This window comes from Zootoca vivipara, chromosome Z2 (genome assembly GCF_965207765.1).
Source record: "Zootoca vivipara chromosome Z2, rZooViv2.hap1.1, whole genome shotgun sequence".
In the NCBI taxonomy this organism is placed as follows: Eukaryota; Metazoa; Chordata; class Lepidosauria; order Squamata; family Lacertidae; genus Zootoca; species Zootoca vivipara.
Window position 1 is genome coordinate 33,318,244 of NC_142585.1, and position 19,399 is coordinate 33,337,642.

A 19,399-nucleotide genomic window follows, 5' to 3' on the forward strand; every position below is an offset into this window, starting at 1 on the left:
GACCCTTCTTCTAAACTAAGATCCCAGCCCTCATAGTTCTAAATAATAATAAAAAATCCTATCTTATATGAGTCAGCCCATTGGTCCACAGATAGAGGCAGCAATACTTCTGAATACCAGTTTCTGGAAACCATAGGTGGGGAGAGTGCTGTGGAGGCAGAGCACAGCTATCAGGGGCTAGTATGGTAGCCATCAGTAGCCATCTCCTCAATGGATTTGTCTTATTCTCTTTTAAAGCCATCTAGGTTGGTGGCCATTATCGCCTGCTGTAGGAATGAGTTCCATAGTTCAACTTGGTGCTGCATGAAGAAGTCCTTTATTTTATCTGTTTGGAATCTTCAGACATTCAGCTTCATTGCATGTCCACCAGTTCCAGTGTTACAGGAATGTAGGGAGGGGCCTTTGACAAGTGTGGTCAAAGAAGGATGCCTGGTGGCAATTATTTTAATTCTTAAATATGAAATTAGAAAGACACCAGCATGGACTTGTGTCCAGGTTACCCTAGCTCAGTATTGGGCAACAGCTTTGCCCTTACCGGGTCCAATGGACGAAGCATTTCCTGTGATGCTGATAGTCAAGATCTAGGCATACATGCATTTAAGTGTAGTTGGGTTCTCTGAATTAGGTTGGCTGGGAATGGAAAGGTGGAGGAGGGCAGCATCATAGTCTGGTGTGCCAGCCATGACCATCCCTGAACAAAAGTAGTCTGGTTGCAGTTAAGCCCACATGGTCACCTTCAGGTTTGACTACTGCAATGCGGTGTGTGTGGGACTGCCTTTGAAGGCTATCCTGAAACTATATGCCAACAACATGATCCTTTCCTTAGTGGGTCTGACGAAAAAAGCGTTGTTCGTGATGCTCCTGTTCAAAAACTGGGCCTGTAGAACTGGATTCTGCAAGTTAGGTTGGCTGAAAATGGATAGATTGTGCCTGATCCTGATGGAACCAAAGTGCCCACGGCAGGTTGCTATTAAACAGTTTCAATCCAGAGTCACACCCGTTGGCTGCCCAATTCCACCACAGTACCCCTCCTGCGCCACTCAGGACTGTGGCCTGAACTTTGTTTCACCTCTCATTCCTAACCCACACAGCCTTGACTGTTGCTGTCAGTGAAGCGTGAGCTGGCTCAAACATGCCAGGGGCAACGACGATGATGATTAAGATCTGGGTTGGGTTGGTGGAAATTCTGACATGACAAAAACCTTCTTTGTTCTCAGCTTCTTCAGGCCAGAGGAGGAGATTTTGTTTTTGAGGCTCTTCTGCAGGAAGAAAGTGGAGTCAGCTACAAATATATGGGCCTTGGGTTGACATGGAAAAACCTAGCACCCTCCAAATATTCTGCAGCTTTGGCTTGTGGCACAACTGCACCCCTATTTGGAAAGGAATAGCCTAACAGCTTTTATCTGTGCTCTGGTAACCTCTAGCTTAGATTACTGCAAAGTGTTATACACAGGGCTGCCTCTGAAGATGGTTCAGAAACTAGCTGTTGCAGAATTCCATGGCCGGGTTCCTCACTTGTGGAAGGCAGTTTGAACATATAACACTGATCCTGGCCCAGCTGCACTTGCTGCCAATTAGTTTCCAGTCCCAATTCTTACTGCTGGGTTTGACCCATAAAGTCTTAAAAGGCTCAGGACCGCAATACCTCAAGGACCGCCTCTCCCCATATGAACCAACATGGGCCTTCTGAAAATCATCTGAGGCAATTCTTTGTGTGCTTCCTCCATGAGAGGTCTGGAGGGCCGAGTGTGGGCGTTTTCTGAAGTAGCCCCCTGCTTGTGGAATGTTCTCCCCAGGGATGTTCCTCTGGCACCTTCATCACATATCTTTAGGCACCAGGTGAAAATGTTTCTCTTTAACCAGGCCTTTGGCGGATTAACATTCTATCTCCTTTTAAACATGTTTGTGGAAGAGGAGCTATTGGTTTGTTTTTCTTTTTTTTATGTCCTCGTTTTGTGTTTTTAGGTTGTGAACTGCCCTAGGATCTTCAGGTGAAGGGCAGTATATAAATAATAATAATAATAATAATAATAATAATAATAATAATAAATCTGCAGGGGGTTGGACTAGATGATCCTTGGGGGTATCTTTCAACTTGCTTCTATGATCATGTGCATGGCAGGGACCCCCCCCCCAATCACACTGGAGGCCCTCTGTGTCCTGCCCTCTCTTGCCTTGTGTGCTTGATGGCAACTTCCATCCCAGTCCTTTCCGGCTCCTTCCCCCACCCCCACCCCAATTGTGCCAGCTGCTCCCTTTTCCCTTTCTTCTTTTTGCAGCAACACATACATGGATGGGCTCCCACCAGAGAGATTTTCTTTGGCTCAGCGAGTCCGCGGCTTGTGCCTGCAGCGAGATAAGCAGCCGGCTGTACATCACCGTCAGAAAGCGCCGAGCAGAGTTACGCTCCGCATCCATCACTGGCTTTTATCTCAGAGAGGCAAAAGCTGCCGCATCTCCAGTCCCCGTATCTGAGTGCTGGAGCCGGGCCATTTGGCGTCTGCATTGATGCCCCTTCACAGCACAGTTTGATGGGGCTGGTATACTTCCTTCGCATGCAGCACCCGCCCTTGGTGCGATTCCACAAGGATCTGCCTCTTCCGAAAGCCTCGGCACCCGAGGCTCTTGATCCACAGCCAGCACCTTTGTGAAATCCCGACCCGTCCATTAGGGCATTCCCCTGATGTGCCATTTTCCTCTGGTTTCCTGTGCTCTTTCATTACATTTTTTTTTCCTTGGAAGGCCTCTGACACCCCCGTTAAAAGCAATTAGGATAATGGAGCCATTGGAACCCAGGCGTTCTCTACGCACGGCTCAGAGGCCGTTCATTTATCATGCCTTCACTAGCTTGAGCAGATTTATCAGACAATGTCTTCCCCTTGAATAGCTCCCTAGGAAAAATGGTGATGGGAACCAGCTCTCTCTACTTCATCTCCAACCGCAGGAGAACCTATTTTAAAAATGCAGACTGAGGGATACTGGACAGTGAAAAGTTACAAGAGAATGACTATAATTTTGAAAGATTCATATGTTGATTTTTCCCCTACTTCAGTTGGTTTGGGGGATGGCTGCAGCTCAGTAGGTAGAGCATCTGCTTTGCATTCAGAGGTTCCAGGTTCAGTCCCCAATGGCATCTCCAGGTAGGGCTGTGAAAGCCCCTTGCCCTAAAACCTTGGAGAGCCACTGCTGCCATGAGTGTAGACAGTACTGTTATATATTGTACATCAATCAATAACCAGCAGAGAAGGTAGGGGAAAAAAACCCAGAGCACATTAAAACACAGAATAATGCACTGAACTAGACGGACTTGCTTGAGGTGAACTGGCTTCTCTTAAATATCTCAGTTGTGTTTTGCTGCCTGTGGAGTTCCTTAACTCTTTCATCATCCACCCACCTCCTGTACTGCTGAGGTTCAGTTGCAGCCTTTGTTCAGCTACACACTTTTTTCTTAGAATCATAGAATTGTAGAGTTGGAAATGATCCCAAGGGTCATCTAGCACAGCCCCCTTGCAATAAAGGAATTTCAACTAAAGCATCCATGGCAGATCGTTAAACAGTTATTCATAAGGCTTGGTTTTCAGACCTTTTATAATCTTCCTTGCCCTCCTCTGTACACATTCCAGCTTGTCAATTATCCTTAAATTGTGGTACCCAGAATTGGACACTGTATTCCAGGTGTGGTCTGACCAAGGCAGAATAGAGAAGTATTGTTGAAACTGGCCTTCTTAAAGGCCAGAGTGCATGTTGGACTACACTCAGCTTTCCCTTTCCTTGGTATCATGAAACCCAGGAGGACATGATCACTTCCTCCCAAATTTTCCAGTACTTCCACTTTGTCAATTAATTTTTTTCCTGTTGGTGAAGATCAGGTCCAAGATTGTTGCTTCTTCCATCTTCTGGGAAATGAAATTGGCTAGAGAGGCAATGGAAGAATTGGTTGGACCTTACATTATTGGCAGAGTTTGTGTTCCAGTACATACTGGAATAGTTGAAGTCTCCCGTGACTACTATATCTACCTTTTTCAGTGTTTGCTAATCTGCTCTAAGAAGGCACCACCCAAGTCTGTGGTCTGGTTTGGAGGTCTATAGCAGACACCCACAGTAAGCTCACTGCTGTTTCCCTCTCCTACAATTTTTACCCAAGTACAGTACTCAATCTACATTCCATGCTCCAGGTCATGAATCTCTTCACAAGTGTACATATCCTTTACATATAATTCTCCTCCTCCTTTCCTGTTGGCCCTATTCCTTTGGAATAAGTTGTACCCCTCAATTTCTACATTCCAGCCATGAGTCTCATCCCACCAGGTTTCAGTAATGCCTATTATATTGTATTTGCCACCATGTATTAATACTTAATGTATTAATACAGGCTTCCTCAACCTCGGCCCTCCAGATGTTTTGAGACTACAATTTCCATCATCCCTGACCAGTGGTCCTGCTAGCTAGGGATCATGGGAGTTGTAGCCCCAAAACATCTGGAGGGCCGAGGTTGAGGAAGCCTGGATTAATACATGTATACTTAATATGTACTTAAGGTGTCGTCGTCCCGTCGTCCCCCCGGCCCTGGAAGTTGTGGTTCCCTTGAAGTTCCATTGTGCATAACAGAACTTGCTCACCATTGCCTTGGAACCGAAGCTCCTTGTTTATCTGTGCTCTTAAGTGCTGAGCTTTGGAGCAGACAGAACTCCACCTCGTGGTTCTTCCCATTCACCTTCTCCAGAGGGACCCTGGGAGCCCATCCGCAGTGGCCGACTCAACTCCTTTTGCTCTGATTGGCTGCAATCACCACAAAGGTTGAGAAGGGTGAGGAGAGTCAGTAGTTAAATATCTCCCCATTCTTGCTGACTGGGCAGGATGCTGGAGGCAAGGACCCTGCTGCAGAATTAGTAATGGGTTTTGATCCCCCGGCAACCCTGGACCACCACACCACGGATTCCAACCCTGTAACCACTGGCAGCATCCATAGGAATGGTCCCGGGCTCATTTTGCGACCATTGCTGGCTCATGTCCCAGAACTGTGTTGAAGCAGACTCCTACGTGTCAATGGCATTTGCTTGTTTGCTGCTCCTTTGGTCAAAGTTTGGGGAGGCTTGCTGCATACACATGTGGTTTGCAGAGAGCAGGAGGCACAACAGCAGCAGCAGCTCACATCTAGGTCTATGAACCAAGAGCCAGCCTAAGTCTCAAGGCTCTGTGTCATTATGGTCACAAGCTAAACCATTCATTTTTGAAAATGGGAGGTTTAAAGGGAAGCCAGCTACGTATGTGTTGGGAATTTGAGACCCGCTGTGATGCTGAAATGCCAAGCGCCAGGAAGGAAATTCTACCTGGTCAAGAAAACCAGCTGTACAGTAACTCTCTATCCTCTGCAGAATTGCGCTTGTGTGGAAGGAACAGTCTGCTGCCTATCAAAGGCCCGACCACAGAAAACAAGTTAACTTATTTGGAGAGGGAGTGTGGTGTAGCAGATAGAGTGCTGTGCTTGGAACAGGGAGGTTGGAGTCCAAATCCCTGCTCTGCCATGAGACTTGCTGGGAGCAACTGGGCCAGTTGCTCTATCACTTTGCAGGGTGATATAGCAAACATACATCACAGGGTTGTTGTGGGGATCAAATGAGGAGGGTAAGAAGATCAGTGCATGCTGTCTTGACTTCCTTGAAGGATCCACCCGGGTTGGTGGTTACAACTGCCTCTTGTGGGAGTGAATTCCAAGCTTGACTATGTGTTGTGTGAATCTTTGTGTGTCCTGAATTTTCAGTTCAGCTTCGTTCAATGTCCTCTGTTGAGTTCCAGCATTCTGAGAGATGGAGGGAGGAAAACTTGTCTCCATTCACTTTCTCCATGCTATGCATAATGTTCTATCTTACTTGCCTTTTCTCCAATCTAATTTTTTTTGAAGATTGCAGCTTTTCATTATAGGGGAGTTGCTCCAGCCCACTGAATGTTTTGGTTGCCCTTTTATGAACCTTTCCCAGTTCTACAAATCCCCCCTTTTTAATAAACATTTTTTATTAGATTTTCCAATTTAAATATCTAATCCATTTTCAAATTATACAAATATCAATTAAACAATTAATCCAAATCTTCTGCCAAATTATACAAATTTAAATTTGACTTCCCATGCTTCAGACTAAAAAAAGCCTAGTCCTCTTATAGTCACTGCATTTCTAAGCAATAAAGCCCTGATCTTATCCAATAGTCTATTAAAATCCTTCTATCTTCTTTCAAGCCCCTGAGTTTTTTCGAGCAAGCAAGTTTGGCCAAACTGTATATGTTTCTGTGTGAATTTATGCCTATGATAAATTCCCTTTTTGAGATAAGATGGCTGGAACTGTACATAGTACTCCCAGTGCAGTTGTTTCATAGATTTCCATGGAGGAATTATAATGGAACCACAGTGTGGCCATTTTCAGTTGGGGCGGGGGAAGGATGTTCTCTGCCTCTGGTCCCCAGTCAGCAATCAGGACCATCTGATCACAAAACAGTCTGGAAGCACAGAACAGAGTTTCAACCTGTACCTGAAAGTTGGCCAAGGTGATATTTTAATCCTAGGCAGAAACTAGCTTTGTGTGGGAGAGGACTCCGGGGGGGGGGGGTGCTTGGGCAATTTCACAGCAAGTGGGAGCAGAGATTCCTGCAGTCTGTCTGGTGTCAGGAATGGAAAGCATGCAAGTGAATCCATTCAGTATTTGCATGTAAATTATTACTATATTTGTATATGTGTTTTTTTGGCACTTCCCTTCCATTTAAATACACTGAAATTAATTACAATAAAAAATTCCTTCAGTAGCACCTTAAAGACCAACTAAGTTTTTATTTCGGTATGAGCATGCACACTTCTTCAGATACACTTGAAAAAGAAGAGTCAGGTGTATCTGAAGAAGTGTGCATGCACACGAAAGCTCATACCAAAATAAAAACTTAGTTGGTCTTTAAGGTGCTACTGAAGGAATTTTTTTTTATTTTGCTTCGACTCAGACCAACACGGCTACCTACCTGTAACTGAAATTAATTACGTAAGCTTCAGCCACAGCAGCTGGCGAGACAAATAACAAATTTCGCAGAAGCCAAACTGTAGCAGAATAGAAACAGCACTCATTGCGGCTGATATTGGATGGGACAGAAATGACTGCCTCCTTATTTATTATTAATTTGTAAAAATATTTACAAGTGTGGCTGTCTGGCAGGCGCGGTGCGCAGCATGGCGCCCCCTGGCGGCCCGGTGCCCTGCGCCACCCAGCCTTGCCTTAGGGCCGGCCCTGTGAACAAATCAACAATGTATCCTGCACACATCTATCCTGCAAAGCAGAGCACCCTCCATTGGCCCTGCTGCAGCAGGCCAGCTCCATCAGGCTTCCTCTCCCTCACCTCTCAGCATGAGGGCAGCCATCCCACCAGACTGCCTCAGCAGGAGAATTAGGAGCAGAATGACTCAGTCCATCAGCTTTGCTGGAGACTCACAGTTCCATCAGGCCCTATCTGCCCCTGAACTGTGCCAGCTGGTCATTATAGGAGCAACTGTTTAGAAATTGCTGCCTGAGCTTTGGTTTTCCTCTTCCCTCCCTGTCCCATTAACCTTGTGTGTCATAGTCTTTTAGATTGTTAGCCTGTGGGTAGGGATTGTCTTGGTTTCACTGATTGTATGTAAGCTGCTTTGTGAGACTTTTTGGCTGAAGAGTGGGGTACAAATGCTCTAAATAAATCTCAACCCCCCCCCAACCTGACAATGGCAATCTCTTTTTCCCTGTGGTCACTTAGGGGCTCTTCTATGAGGGGTCTTTGCAGACCCCCCACCCAGCACCCTGATCTCCCCCGTCGCCTTGTGCAAGTTGGTCATCCATTTATTGTAGGAGACCCTTTCTTTCGCTTGATTTCAGCACATTAAAACGTTTTTTGGGTGCTTCTTGCAGGGACCCAGGAGAGAGCGAGAGGGATGCTGTCTTGCAAAATGGTCACACTCTATCAGTCCATTACTGCCCTTGTCAGAGAGGCAGCCTCCCACTTTCTAGGAAAAAAGAGGGATTGCATTAGCTCTCAGAAGTGATCTGGATGCTTGGCTGAGCTTTGACCGTGTGCCAAGCCTTTGGGGAGCTGCCCCACAGTCCATCCCCGCTCTGCCGGTTCCTTTTTGTATATATGAAAAAGAAGAAGATGATACATTCAGCTGACCTAAAAAAATAAAATAATACAAGACTTCTGGCCGTCTTCATCTCAGTTAGGAATATTGCAGAGCTGGAAAAAGCCGATTGAAAAGGAAAATGCTTCACCAACAAGGACATGCTAATGTTTGGTTTTTGAATCCGTCCACAATTCTTTTTTTAAAATTGGCACATATAACAGGGGAAAAGAGAAAATCAATAATAAGAATCAAAAATAAAACAAACCCCCTTATTGTTAGCTGACATTAACACTATGAATATCCCACAAATCCTGCTGCCTTGCTTACTCAGGATGAAAAATGTTTCTTACTCCTGGTTCAGGTGTTGTAGGGGCAAGGTGGTTTGTGTGCATGGGAATGCTTTTTGTGTGCTTTATTGCATTTCATTGATTTAGTTGTACAGTCAAACCTCGGTTCCCAAAAGGCTCAGTTTTGGAATGCTTCAGCTCCCGAACACTGAAAACCTGGAAGTAAATGCTCCTGTTGTCGAACATTTTTCGGAAGCCAAACATCCGATGCAGCTTCCGCTTGAGTGCAGGAAGCTCTTGCAACCAATTGGAAGCCGCGCTTCAGTTGTTGAACATTTTGGAAGCCTAACGGGCTTCCAGAACAGATTATGTTTGACAACCAAGGTTTGACTGTATAGATTTCTTTTGCTGTACAGGCACCCCCACACTCACATGTGTTCTACTTATACAGTCATACCTCGGTTTAAGTACGTTTCAGTTTGAGTACTTCCAGTTTAAGTACTCCGCGGAACCATCTGGAACGGATTAATCCACTTTCCATTACTTTCAATGGGAAAGTTTGCTTCAGGTTAAGTACACTTCAGTTTATGAACAGACTTCCGGAACCAACTACCCCCATGCTTCGGGTTAAGTACACTTCAGGTTGAGTACTCCGCGGACCCGTCTGGAACGGATTAATCCACTTTCCATTACTTTCAATGGGAAAGTTCGCTTCGGGTTAATTACGCTTCAATTTAAGTACTCTGCGGACCGTCTGGAACGGATTAATCCATTTTCCATTACTTTCAGTGGGAAAGTTTGCTTCAGGTTAAGTACGCTTCAGGTTAAGTACGGACTTCCGGAACCAATTGTGAACTTAAACCGAGGTACCACTGTACACACGTAAATAGAACCATACCAGGAAATGGCAACAGAGAGCTGGAGAGTCCTCATGGCTAGCAAAGAGACCCTCCTGTGAGGCCGAAAAGGACATCAGTGAGAGTGGAGGAAGCATAGCTGCCAAGTTATCCCTTTTTTAAAGGGATTTTCCCTCATGCTGAATAGGCTTCCTCGTGAGAAAAGGGAAAACTTGGCAGCTATGGGAGGAAGCCCCAAAGAGACTGGAGGCACAGGGCTTTGTTCATGTTGCTTAGCCTCCCTGCCTAGCATCTGATGCAGGCAGTAACACAGCAGCAGCAGCAGCAGCAGCAGCAGCAGCAGCAGCAGCAGCAGCAGCAGCAGCAGCAGCAGCAGCAGCAGCCAGTTTCCTCTGTGTCCTGCAGCCAACCCCAGAGCTTCGACTTGAAGAGAGAACTGTGTGAAGAGAGAGCAGGAGAGAGAGTTGAGGAGCAGGAGAAAATAGTCATTTAGAGACTTTTTAGAGGGTGCTCCCCACTTTACGTGATGTCGCTTATGTGCACGGGGGCCCGGGACATAACCCCTGCATAAGTCGGGGGACGTCTTCATTTTGATTCATGCTGGAGAATGTTTTGCTGTAAAAAAGGAGCAATGATCAAATCCTTAAACAGCAACGTCTTTTCTTATTTTTTTCCCCTGCAAGTCAAAATAAAAAGAAGTGCCATAATTCAGATCTGTAGCTTCTTAACAAGCACACATGTACACACACGAGTGGGAAAATGTCTAAAGTCAGCTGTTTCCTCTTCCGTAGATGCATTAAGAGGCAGGGGAATCTCTGTTGCACACAATCCTCAGTGGGGAGGTGGCAATCATGGAATAGCTGTGAAGATGTACTAACATGACTAGCGTAAATCTGTTTTAGTGCATTTTCCTTTGTGAAGCAGGTAAATATGAACTTGATTTTTTTCCCCTCTCTTCTCTTGGCTCAAGTTTCTCTGCCTGAAGAACATCCGGACGTTCCTCAAAGTGTGCCATGACAAATTTGGCCTGCGGAACAGCGAGCTGTTTGACCCTTTTGATCTCTTCGATGTGCGGGATTTTGGCAAGGTAAGAACATGTGTTTGCCTTTTTGTAAATGCAAGTCAATTGCAAGAAACAATATTATGAAGTGACTAATAAGTATAAAATAATGGGCCCCAGGAGTATGGGTCCACAAGGCTACTTTGCTGAGGCTGAGCAAGGCAGGGCTTGGTCCTTGCTTGGATGGGAGACCTCCTTGTAACCACCCCTGTACACTGTCTCTGTTCTGTGGCTGATTTTTTTTTCCTTTAAGAAAATAAATATATAATAAATATATTTTCATGTAATCCAAGGGGACCCATGCAAAAGAATGGTTGATTTCCCCCTCATTGCTTTTGGTGTCTTTCTTTCCAGAATCAGAGGTTCATGCTGCGCTGTGTGTCAAATGAGAATCTAGAGCAGGTATCCCCAAACTCCGGCCCTCCAGGTGTTTTGGACTACAATTCCCATCTTCCCCAATCACTGGTCCTGTTAGCTAGGGATCATGGGAGTTGTAGGCCAAAACATCTGGAGGGCCGCAGTTTGGGGATGCCTGGTCTAGAGAAACCATTTCTAAATGGATTCTGAGCCAAATATGTACAGCGACGCCACTCTCAGCATTTGAAATCCTTGGCATGTGTCTGTCAGGAGTGTAGTATAGTGGTGCCCCGCTTAACGAATGCCCTGCTTAACGAAATTTCCGCTTAACGAAAGGTTTTTTTCTAGTGGAGGTTGCCTCGCTAGACGAATTTGTTTTACGAAAAATTCGTCTAGCGAATCGTGGTTTCCCATAGGAATGCATTGAAATTCAATTAATGCGTTCCTATGGGCAAATTTTTTTTTAAAAAAATCAATGCATTCCTATGGGATTCGCTAGACGAATTTTTCGTTATAAGAAAAGACCCGTGGAACGAATTAAACTTGTCTAGCGAGGCACCACTGTACCTCTGTGTTTTCTTCCTGAGTGGAAACCTTTTCAGCTGTTTTCTTTGCCTGTGAGGAAAATAAAAGAAGATTCTTGGCCATGTTATCTTATCGTAGATGATAGCAGGATTCAGTTGGGTTGGTGGTAGTGATGAGATACCTATGAGAACAGAGCCTTTTGCTGGTCGACTTTCTTTGAGCATGCACAACATTAGCCCCAATCCATATTGATCCCGTAGTTTCTTGGGAAATTTGATGTGTCTTCCCTCAAACCAGCTTCTATTCAATATGAAAACATAAGCCTCATTGGTTTTGCAGTTCATCTGAGGTGTGTCCATTTGAGACAGTTATTGCACATGCTCAGAAGACAGTTTCATGAATAGGAATTTGGGGGCGACTGCAGGTGCAGGGAAACCAAACTGGTAATGTGCATCCCTGCCTCGTCTCTGTGTGCACAGCAATGTATAAACTTGCAGCCCAATGGGCAGAAACGACCTCCCTGCATTTTAAGCCACTATTGTCTGCAAAGCCTTTCATTCAGATGCTGGAAGGCCAAAAGCAAGGCGATGTATTTCTGTGTATGTCACACAACCAGCTACTTGCACTTTGATGTGCTTTCCAACTGCTAGGTGGGCAGGAGCTGGGACCAAACAACAGGAGCTCACTGATTGTTAAACCACCCAGGAAATTCAGAGAATCATAGAACTGTAGAGTGGGATGGAGCCAAAAGTGTCATCTAGGCCAATCTCCTGCAGTTGCAGCCCTGTGAGAGGAATAGGGCTTTCTGAACAACTTTCTGTGCCCTTAACAAACTAACAAACTACAACTTCCAGGATTTTGGGAGGAAAGAAGCCATGGCCCTTTAAAATAGCATCACAGTCCTTATATAATGAACAAGAGCTTTGGTTCATCTGGGTTCGTATTGCCTGCACTGATTGGCAGCAACTCTCAACTGGAACAAAGAAAAATGCCCCCTATTTCAAGTAAACCTTGGACCTTCTGCCTATTCATTCCTTGTAGCGCAAGACAAATACATCCCCCCCGGCTGCCCATCTAGCATTAGCTGTGGCCAAAGAATGACTCCCAGCCTCCAGGGTTTGGCATATTAACCTCTCAGTGAATTATGCAAAATTGCAATGTAGGCCAAAGCCTTTGGCTAACAGTAGTAGCAACATAAAAGCCAGTTCCTCGTCGGCTCTTTAATTTTCCGGAGCATGGTGTAATGAGATGTGCCTAGATAAATATAGATTGAGCTCTCCAGGGCGGTTGGTGGCCAGGATGATCTGGAAAGGGAGCCAACCATGTTTTCTGAGCAAATCTTCCAGTTATACACACACACACACTCTCTCTCCTCTTTCAAGGGACTATAATTCAAAGCACTCATGAACTTAGCAGTCACCCCTCTCTCATCCCTTTGACTCTTCTTTTCAGCTTGCCAGGGATGGTTTTAAAAGAGGGAGTATTTAATGACTCTGCAGTTCTGAATTAATGGGTCATGTGTGTGGGATCTTGCTATGAAAAAAATCTTGGCAGGGGGATATTGAGTCACAAGTCAACTTAAGAAAAATGAAGGCGCTTGTTTGGGTTAGCAACTGAGTGACTGAGCCATGTCTTTTGATGGGTGTGTTCGTTGCTTCTGCAAGCAATTCCTTTCTTTTTAAGTTTTCCTTTAGGTTTTCTGTAGTGTACACACACACACACACACACACAGAATTAACAACCATAATTCAAAACTTTCAAAAAAGTTAAAATAACAATAAACTAAAAACAGATTAAAACTCACACCATCTTTCCATATATCTAAAATGTTTTTAGCAGGCACCAAAAAGGGTATATAGCGAAGGTCCCTGCCTGATGTCAACAGGCAGGGAGTTCCAAAGTGTAGATACTTCTGCTCCATGGCACAAACCACCCTGCAGTACCAGAGAGAAAAGACAACATGATCCCAGCATGTTTGGGGTTGGCCAAGGCAGGGGGCCAACCAGGAGGTGGTTTTAATTTCCACCAAAGCCCACAAAACAGGCAACTGGGCTGGACTGATTGGAAAGCTTCGATCTGGCACCCCTTGACCATCGCCTAACAATTGACTACATTCAGCACTGGGCCATCTCCCCACCCCCAAAAAACCTGCCTTGTGGAGAACATGCTTGCCATGGTGGTGTTTCTGGCAGTGGAAGGACGGGGAAAGAGAACTTGCTGGATTTCAGGGTCCTCAGCTGCTGCTGAAAGCAATGTCTCAAAGGGAACCCCCACAGAGCTGTTTGGTGGGCAGCTGGCTTTGTTTGCCCTGGCTCCACCCTCCATCCGGTTCTTTCGCCATTTCTAATTAGCAACACATTGCCACTTTACTCCACCTGCATTTACCCAAACACACAAATACACACAAGCAAACTAGGGGTTCCTAGCTTTAGCAGGCTATAATGTGTGCAGATGCAGGTTAATTGGTCACAGCAAAGCCTGAGCAATTAGCAAATATATTGGGTGCTTTCCCTTCATTTCCCTCCATGCTTAAAAAGATGATGCTCTTGCAAAAAGAACTTTGTTCCTTGATTATGTTCATGCTCAAGGCAGATCGACTATATAATGACAAGCTGGAAGGTGTGCAGAGGAGGGTGGCCTATAAGGGTCTAGAAATCAAGACTTAAAAGGGGAACTGGGTATGTTTAGCCTGGATTAGAGGAGACTGAGAGGAGCCACCTTCAGGTATCTAAAGGGTTGTCACATGGAAGGTGGAACAAGCTTGCTTTCTCCTTCTACAGAGGGTAGGACCTGAATCAATGGCTTCAGTTTACAAGACAGGAGAGTCCAACTAAACATCAGGAAGAACTTTATGATAGTAAGAGCTGCTTGGCAATAGAATAGACTCCCTTGAGAAGTAGTGGACTTTCCTTCCTTGGAGGTTTTCAAGCAGAGGTTGCATGGCCATCTGTCATGGATTACTGTATTTTGCTGGTTTCTGCATTGCATGGCGTTGGACTAGATGCCTCTAGGGGTCACTTCCAACTCTGGCTCCAACCTTTTTCTTCTGCCGTGGGCAGGGCCACAGCTCAGTGGTAGAACATCTGCTTTGCATTCAGAAGAGCCCAAAGTTCAATCGTCAATTGCATCTCCAGGTGGGGTTGGGTGAGACTCCTTGTCTAGAACCCTGGAGAGTTGCTGCCAGTCAGTGTAGACAACTAGATGGACCACATCTGACTTGGCATAAGGCAGCTTTCTGTGTTTCTGTAAGACTGGCCCAGAACAACAACTCATGCAGAGGTATGACAGACAGCTCCCTGGCAAGGCAAATGATGCCACTGTAGTGAGAGTATGATTCATGTGGAAATGTGGCACAGTTGATGCACCTGCAGCAAAGGCTGAGTGGAAGGAGGCACAGTCATCACACAGAGACAGTAGGCAGCCTCCTTGACAGCAGATGGGTGCTTTGGGCTCCCTGAGCCTCTTAACGACTTAATTTATTTGGAAGTGGCTGATCCGCACATGAACATAAGCTCCCCAGTTTGCAAAACACGACATGCTACAGTATGCAATTTGGGTTACCTTGATGGCAAATGTAAACAGCCTTGCCTTTGTGAGCTTCCCTAAATTAGCTGGTGTGAGGCTGTCCACAGCTGCCAGTGGGAAGGCAGAATAACAGATACCTTTAAAATGAAAAACACAGGGCCTTGCAATAATGCTGGGGCATTTTGCAGTGCAATGAAACTGAGAGCTCATGCTGTTGCACAGTTGAACAAACACAGGAATCTGTAATTGATTCATTTTTTAAAAAATGGGGGAGTCCTTCCTGTGCAGACTTTCTGAGTATTTTAAGCTGGAAACATCTGTTCCACAGGCTGCACCTGCCGACAGCAGCCTGGCTGTTTTGACTGAGTGAGTCTTTCTTGAAAACAGGAGGGTGGTGAAAGCAGGCAAGCCAAGGAACTGAGAAGCCCTTAATGTTCATCAGGGGTTGGACTTCTTGGCTACGTTCTTAAAGCAGCCACTGTCCAGCATCCTAAATACCGGTAGATTAAGTTCTGTGATCGCAGGATTACCTATAGTCTCTTGACTTAATTCATATGCTTGCCAGACAGGCTGTAAACTCAAAGCCTCTTGATTTGAGTTTGTGCGTTTCCAACAAAAATATTCTCTGTCCCTAATTTTTATTTCATTCCTTCTTTCCTTGGGACAATAGGTGTCTGTGTGTGTGTGTGTGTGTGTGTTAGGGTTGCCAGACTCAATAGAGGACAGGACTTCTGTGCCTTTAATTGCCCTGCTCTCTTTTGAGTCTGGAAGCCGTAAAGAGAAACCAGCAGACCCTTTGCTTGGAAATTAAACAAAGGGTTTCTCTTTAAGGTTTCCAGACTCAAAAGAGAGCAGGGCAATTAAAGGCACAGAAGTCCTGTCCTCTATTAAGTCTGACAACCCGTGTGTGTGTGTGTGTGTGTGTGTGTGTGTGTGTGAGAGAGAGAGAGAGAGAGAGAGAGAGAGAGATTGCACATTTTTGGGGAAGACAACCACAACTTTTAAATGGCAAAAGAGCCTAAGACCCTGGATCAGGCCAGTGGCTCATTTAGTCCAGCATCCTGTCCTCACAGTGGCTGCCAGAAGATGCCTGTGGGAAATCTGCAAGCAGGATTTGAGCACAACAGCAAACTGTCCCCTCTGTGGGTTAAACCACAGAGTCTGGGACTTGCTGATCAGAAGGTCGGCGGTTCAAATCCCTGCAACGGGGTGAGCTCCCGTTGCTCAGTCCCTGCTCCTGCCAACCTAGCAGTTCGAAAGCACGTCAAAGTGCAAGTAGATAAATAGGTACCGCTACAGCGGGAAGGTAAACGGCGTGTGCTGCTCTGGTTTGCCAGAAGCGGCTTTGTCATGCTGGCCACATGACTTGGAAGCTGTACGCCGGCTCCCTCGGCCATTAATGCAAGATGAGCGCCGCAACCCCAGAGTCAGTCACGACTGGACCTAATGGTCAAACTTCCAAGACGAACCTAGCAGTTCGAAAGCACGTCAAAGTGCAAGTAGATAAATAGGTACCGCTACAGCGGGAAGGTAAACAGCGTTTCCGTGCGCTGCTCTGGTTCGCCAGAAGCAGCTTTGTCATGCTGGCCACATGACCCGGAAGCTGTCTGCGGACAAACGCCAGCTCCCTCGGCCTATAGAGTGAGATGATCGCAGCAACCCCAGAGTTGGACACGACTGGACCTGATGGTCAGGGGCCCCTTTATCTTATGGCTTCCAGCAACTGGTACTCAGAAGCATTACTGCCTCCAACTGTGGAGGCAGAGCAGAGCCATCTAATAGCGCTGTCCTATGCAGACGTACGCTGAATTGCCTTGGGGAGACACTTGTCTTGTGAATCATGCCTCTGGGCAGGATGCCGCATCCTTTTGCCTCCAGTCATCCCAATGGCAAAACACAAAATGAGAAGATGGAAAGCCAAACTGAGGAAATCTGCTTTGGGTAGTTGGAGTGCAACCTGGATCTATCAGCGCTTGAGCAACTTCATTTGTTTGTTTGTTTTCTTAATGTTTATATACCACTTGCTCACTTAGTCTAGTACAGCATAGACCTTTCTATTGCTTTAAAAGGTGTGTGTTTATACTAGTGTGCAAATAAGAGCCTGCTGAATCAGACCAATGCCCTATCTAGTATGGCATCCTGTGCTTACAGTGGCCAACTGGATGCCCATGACCTGTTATCCTCAAGGAGGATCCAAACATAACTGTATTTTCTCCTCCCGTGGCTTCCAGCAACTTGTATTCAGAAGCATTGCTGCCTTCAGCTGTGGAGGCTATCTTGGCTAGTAGCCATTGATGACCCTCTCCTCCATGAATTTGTCCAATCCTCTTTTAAAGCCATCTAGATTTGTTTTATCTGTCCTGAATCTTCTAACATTCAGCTTCACTGGGTGTCCTCGAGTTCTAGCATTAGGAGAGAGGGAGGAAAAGTTTTCTCCATCCACTTTCTCCATGCCAGGCATTATTTTATAAAATTTCTATCATGCCACCTCTTTGACAACAAGGTTAAAAGATGTGCCACGGCTTCTTGCCTGCTACTGGGCCAGGTTCAAAGTTCTTGTTACTAGTGAACAAAGCCTTGAATAGCTTGGACGCAGTAGACCTTAAGAATTGCCTTATCTACATCCCTTCGATCACTGAGATGATCTGGGGGAGCACTATTCATGGTATCTGTGAAAAGGGGTTGATTCTTAAACTGCTCTGGGAATGCTTCTACTAGGGGTCTCCTTAAGAATTCTTTGGAGAAAGCCATGGCTTTTAAAAGTGGTATTACAGTGCTTTAAATGCATGGTGCAAATGTGGCCTTAAGAGAACCCGGGTTCAAATCCCAGCTAAAAGGGACTCTTGGTGACCCTGATCCAGTCATTTGCTCTAAGCTGCCATTAGCTTGTAAAGCTGTGGATGAAACAAGGCAACCCAGCAGAGGAATGTAAAGCAGGTAATGGGAGTTGGTTATGACAAAATGTCATGGCTGCCTGACCAGATCCATTCCCAACATGGACATCTAGCTGTGATTCCTGCATTGTAGAAGGGTCAACTAGATGACTCATTGGGACCTGTCCAATTCTACAGTTCTCGGGTTCTGTTATCTCCCCCCCCATCTAGTCAACAACCTCCCTTAAATCTGATTCTATTTGATTGACTTTCCCAGGCTTGGGGTGGAGGGAAGGAGGCAAACTAAGGAGCAGGTTTTGCACCATCATGTCTTGAGTGATGGTTTAGGATGGGGCAGCCAGGAAGCACCATGATGCAAAGACATGTGAATTTTTTTTAAGACAGGAGTTCTGCGGAAGGCCTCCTGACAGCAAGGGGAGGAGAAGTCTCTGCTTGCGAGGCAGCAAAAGCTCTTTTGTTGGTATACAATGTGCAAATTAGTCATGACAAAAGTGCCGGAATCTTTCTGCATTAGAGAGAACATGCCTGCAGAGTTCCCTGGAGACTGGGGGAAAGCAGCAACCTAAAGGCTCTCTTCTTGTTCCTAATGGATACAGTTTTCTGGAGAATGTTTTCATTAAGGGACAGGTGGTCTCCTATAGTTATCTGGGTATAGGGGAAACAAAGAATCTATGTCGAGTGTTTTGGGTGGGGGACATGATTGGCCAGGCATCCTCAGATGAGAGGCCTGGGGCATTGTTGATGTTCTGTGGATCGTTTGTGCTGCACTTTACTAGAGTACCCCAGATCAAAGCTCTGAATTCCACACAACACACTGATTTCCAAGATTTCTTATTTTGCAGTTTTGTGTTTGTGCAATTGCATATGCTTAATGTGATGAAAGGCAGGGAGTTGTGGGAGAACTTTAGGGATCCTCATCATGGGTGTGTGTGGGGGGAGATGCTGTTGCACCTTAGTCTTGGTTGGCCACTGTGAGGACAGGATGTTAGAGGCTCCCTTTAGCCTGATCCAACAGCCAGGCTTTTCTGATGTTCTGCCTCTCCTATTGAAGGCAATATGTCTCCGAATACCAGTTGCTGGAAACAGCTGGAGGGAACAGTGCTGTTGTGCTTGGGTCCTGCTTGTGGAGTTCACATAATGGGCATCTGGTTGGCCGCAGTGAGAACAGTATGATGGACTTGATTGGCTTGATCCAGCTTCTTAAATTATTAAACTGGTGTCTCTCCAAATGTTACTAGACTCCAGCTTCCATTAACCCCAGTCAACATGAAAAATGGCTGTGGGTGATAGCAGTTGGTTCCCTCAGCATTTGGAGGGGCAGCATTAGAGAAAGCAGCTGTGAAGTGTTCCTTAAATGTCAAGAATAACAATAATGCATAAGAACAACCTCTTAGATGGTCCTTCTAGTCCATCTTACCATTGCCACAGTGGCCAAACAGATGCCCCTTGTGGAAAGCCTGCAAGCAAGACCTGAGCACAAGAGCAACTCTCACCTCCTGTGGTTTCCAGCAACTGGTGTTCAGAAGCATTGCTGCTTACAACAGTGAAGGCAGAGCAGAGCCATGCTGGCTTGTAGGGCTAGGCGACATCTGGTTTTCAACATCATGATATATCACCAGCTAAGTATCACAGTATATCACAATGTCTGAAATAAGGGTGGAACTATGTAGAGGCAAGGGACGCAGGTGGCGCTGTGGGTTAAACCACAGAGCCTAGGGCTTGCTGGTCAGAAGGTTGGTGGTTCGAATCCCTGTGATGGGGTGAGCTCCCGT

General features: G+C 45.8%; 1 protein-coding gene across 3 annotated transcripts in view; it reads left to right on the forward strand.

The window, feature by feature from the left end:
• The window catches only part of VAV2 (vav guanine nucleotide exchange factor 2), a 158,372-nt gene that overhangs the window by 30,415 nt on the left and 108,558 nt on the right, over nt 1–19,399 (forward strand). For all 3 annotated transcript variants that reach the window (XM_035113127.3, XM_088664740.1, XM_060270532.2), the window contains exon 2: nt 10,237–10,353. In XM_035113127.3, the coding sequence (XP_034969018.1) occupies nt 10,237–10,353 (117 nt within the window). The remainder of the gene's footprint in view (nt 1–10,236; nt 10,354–19,399) is intronic.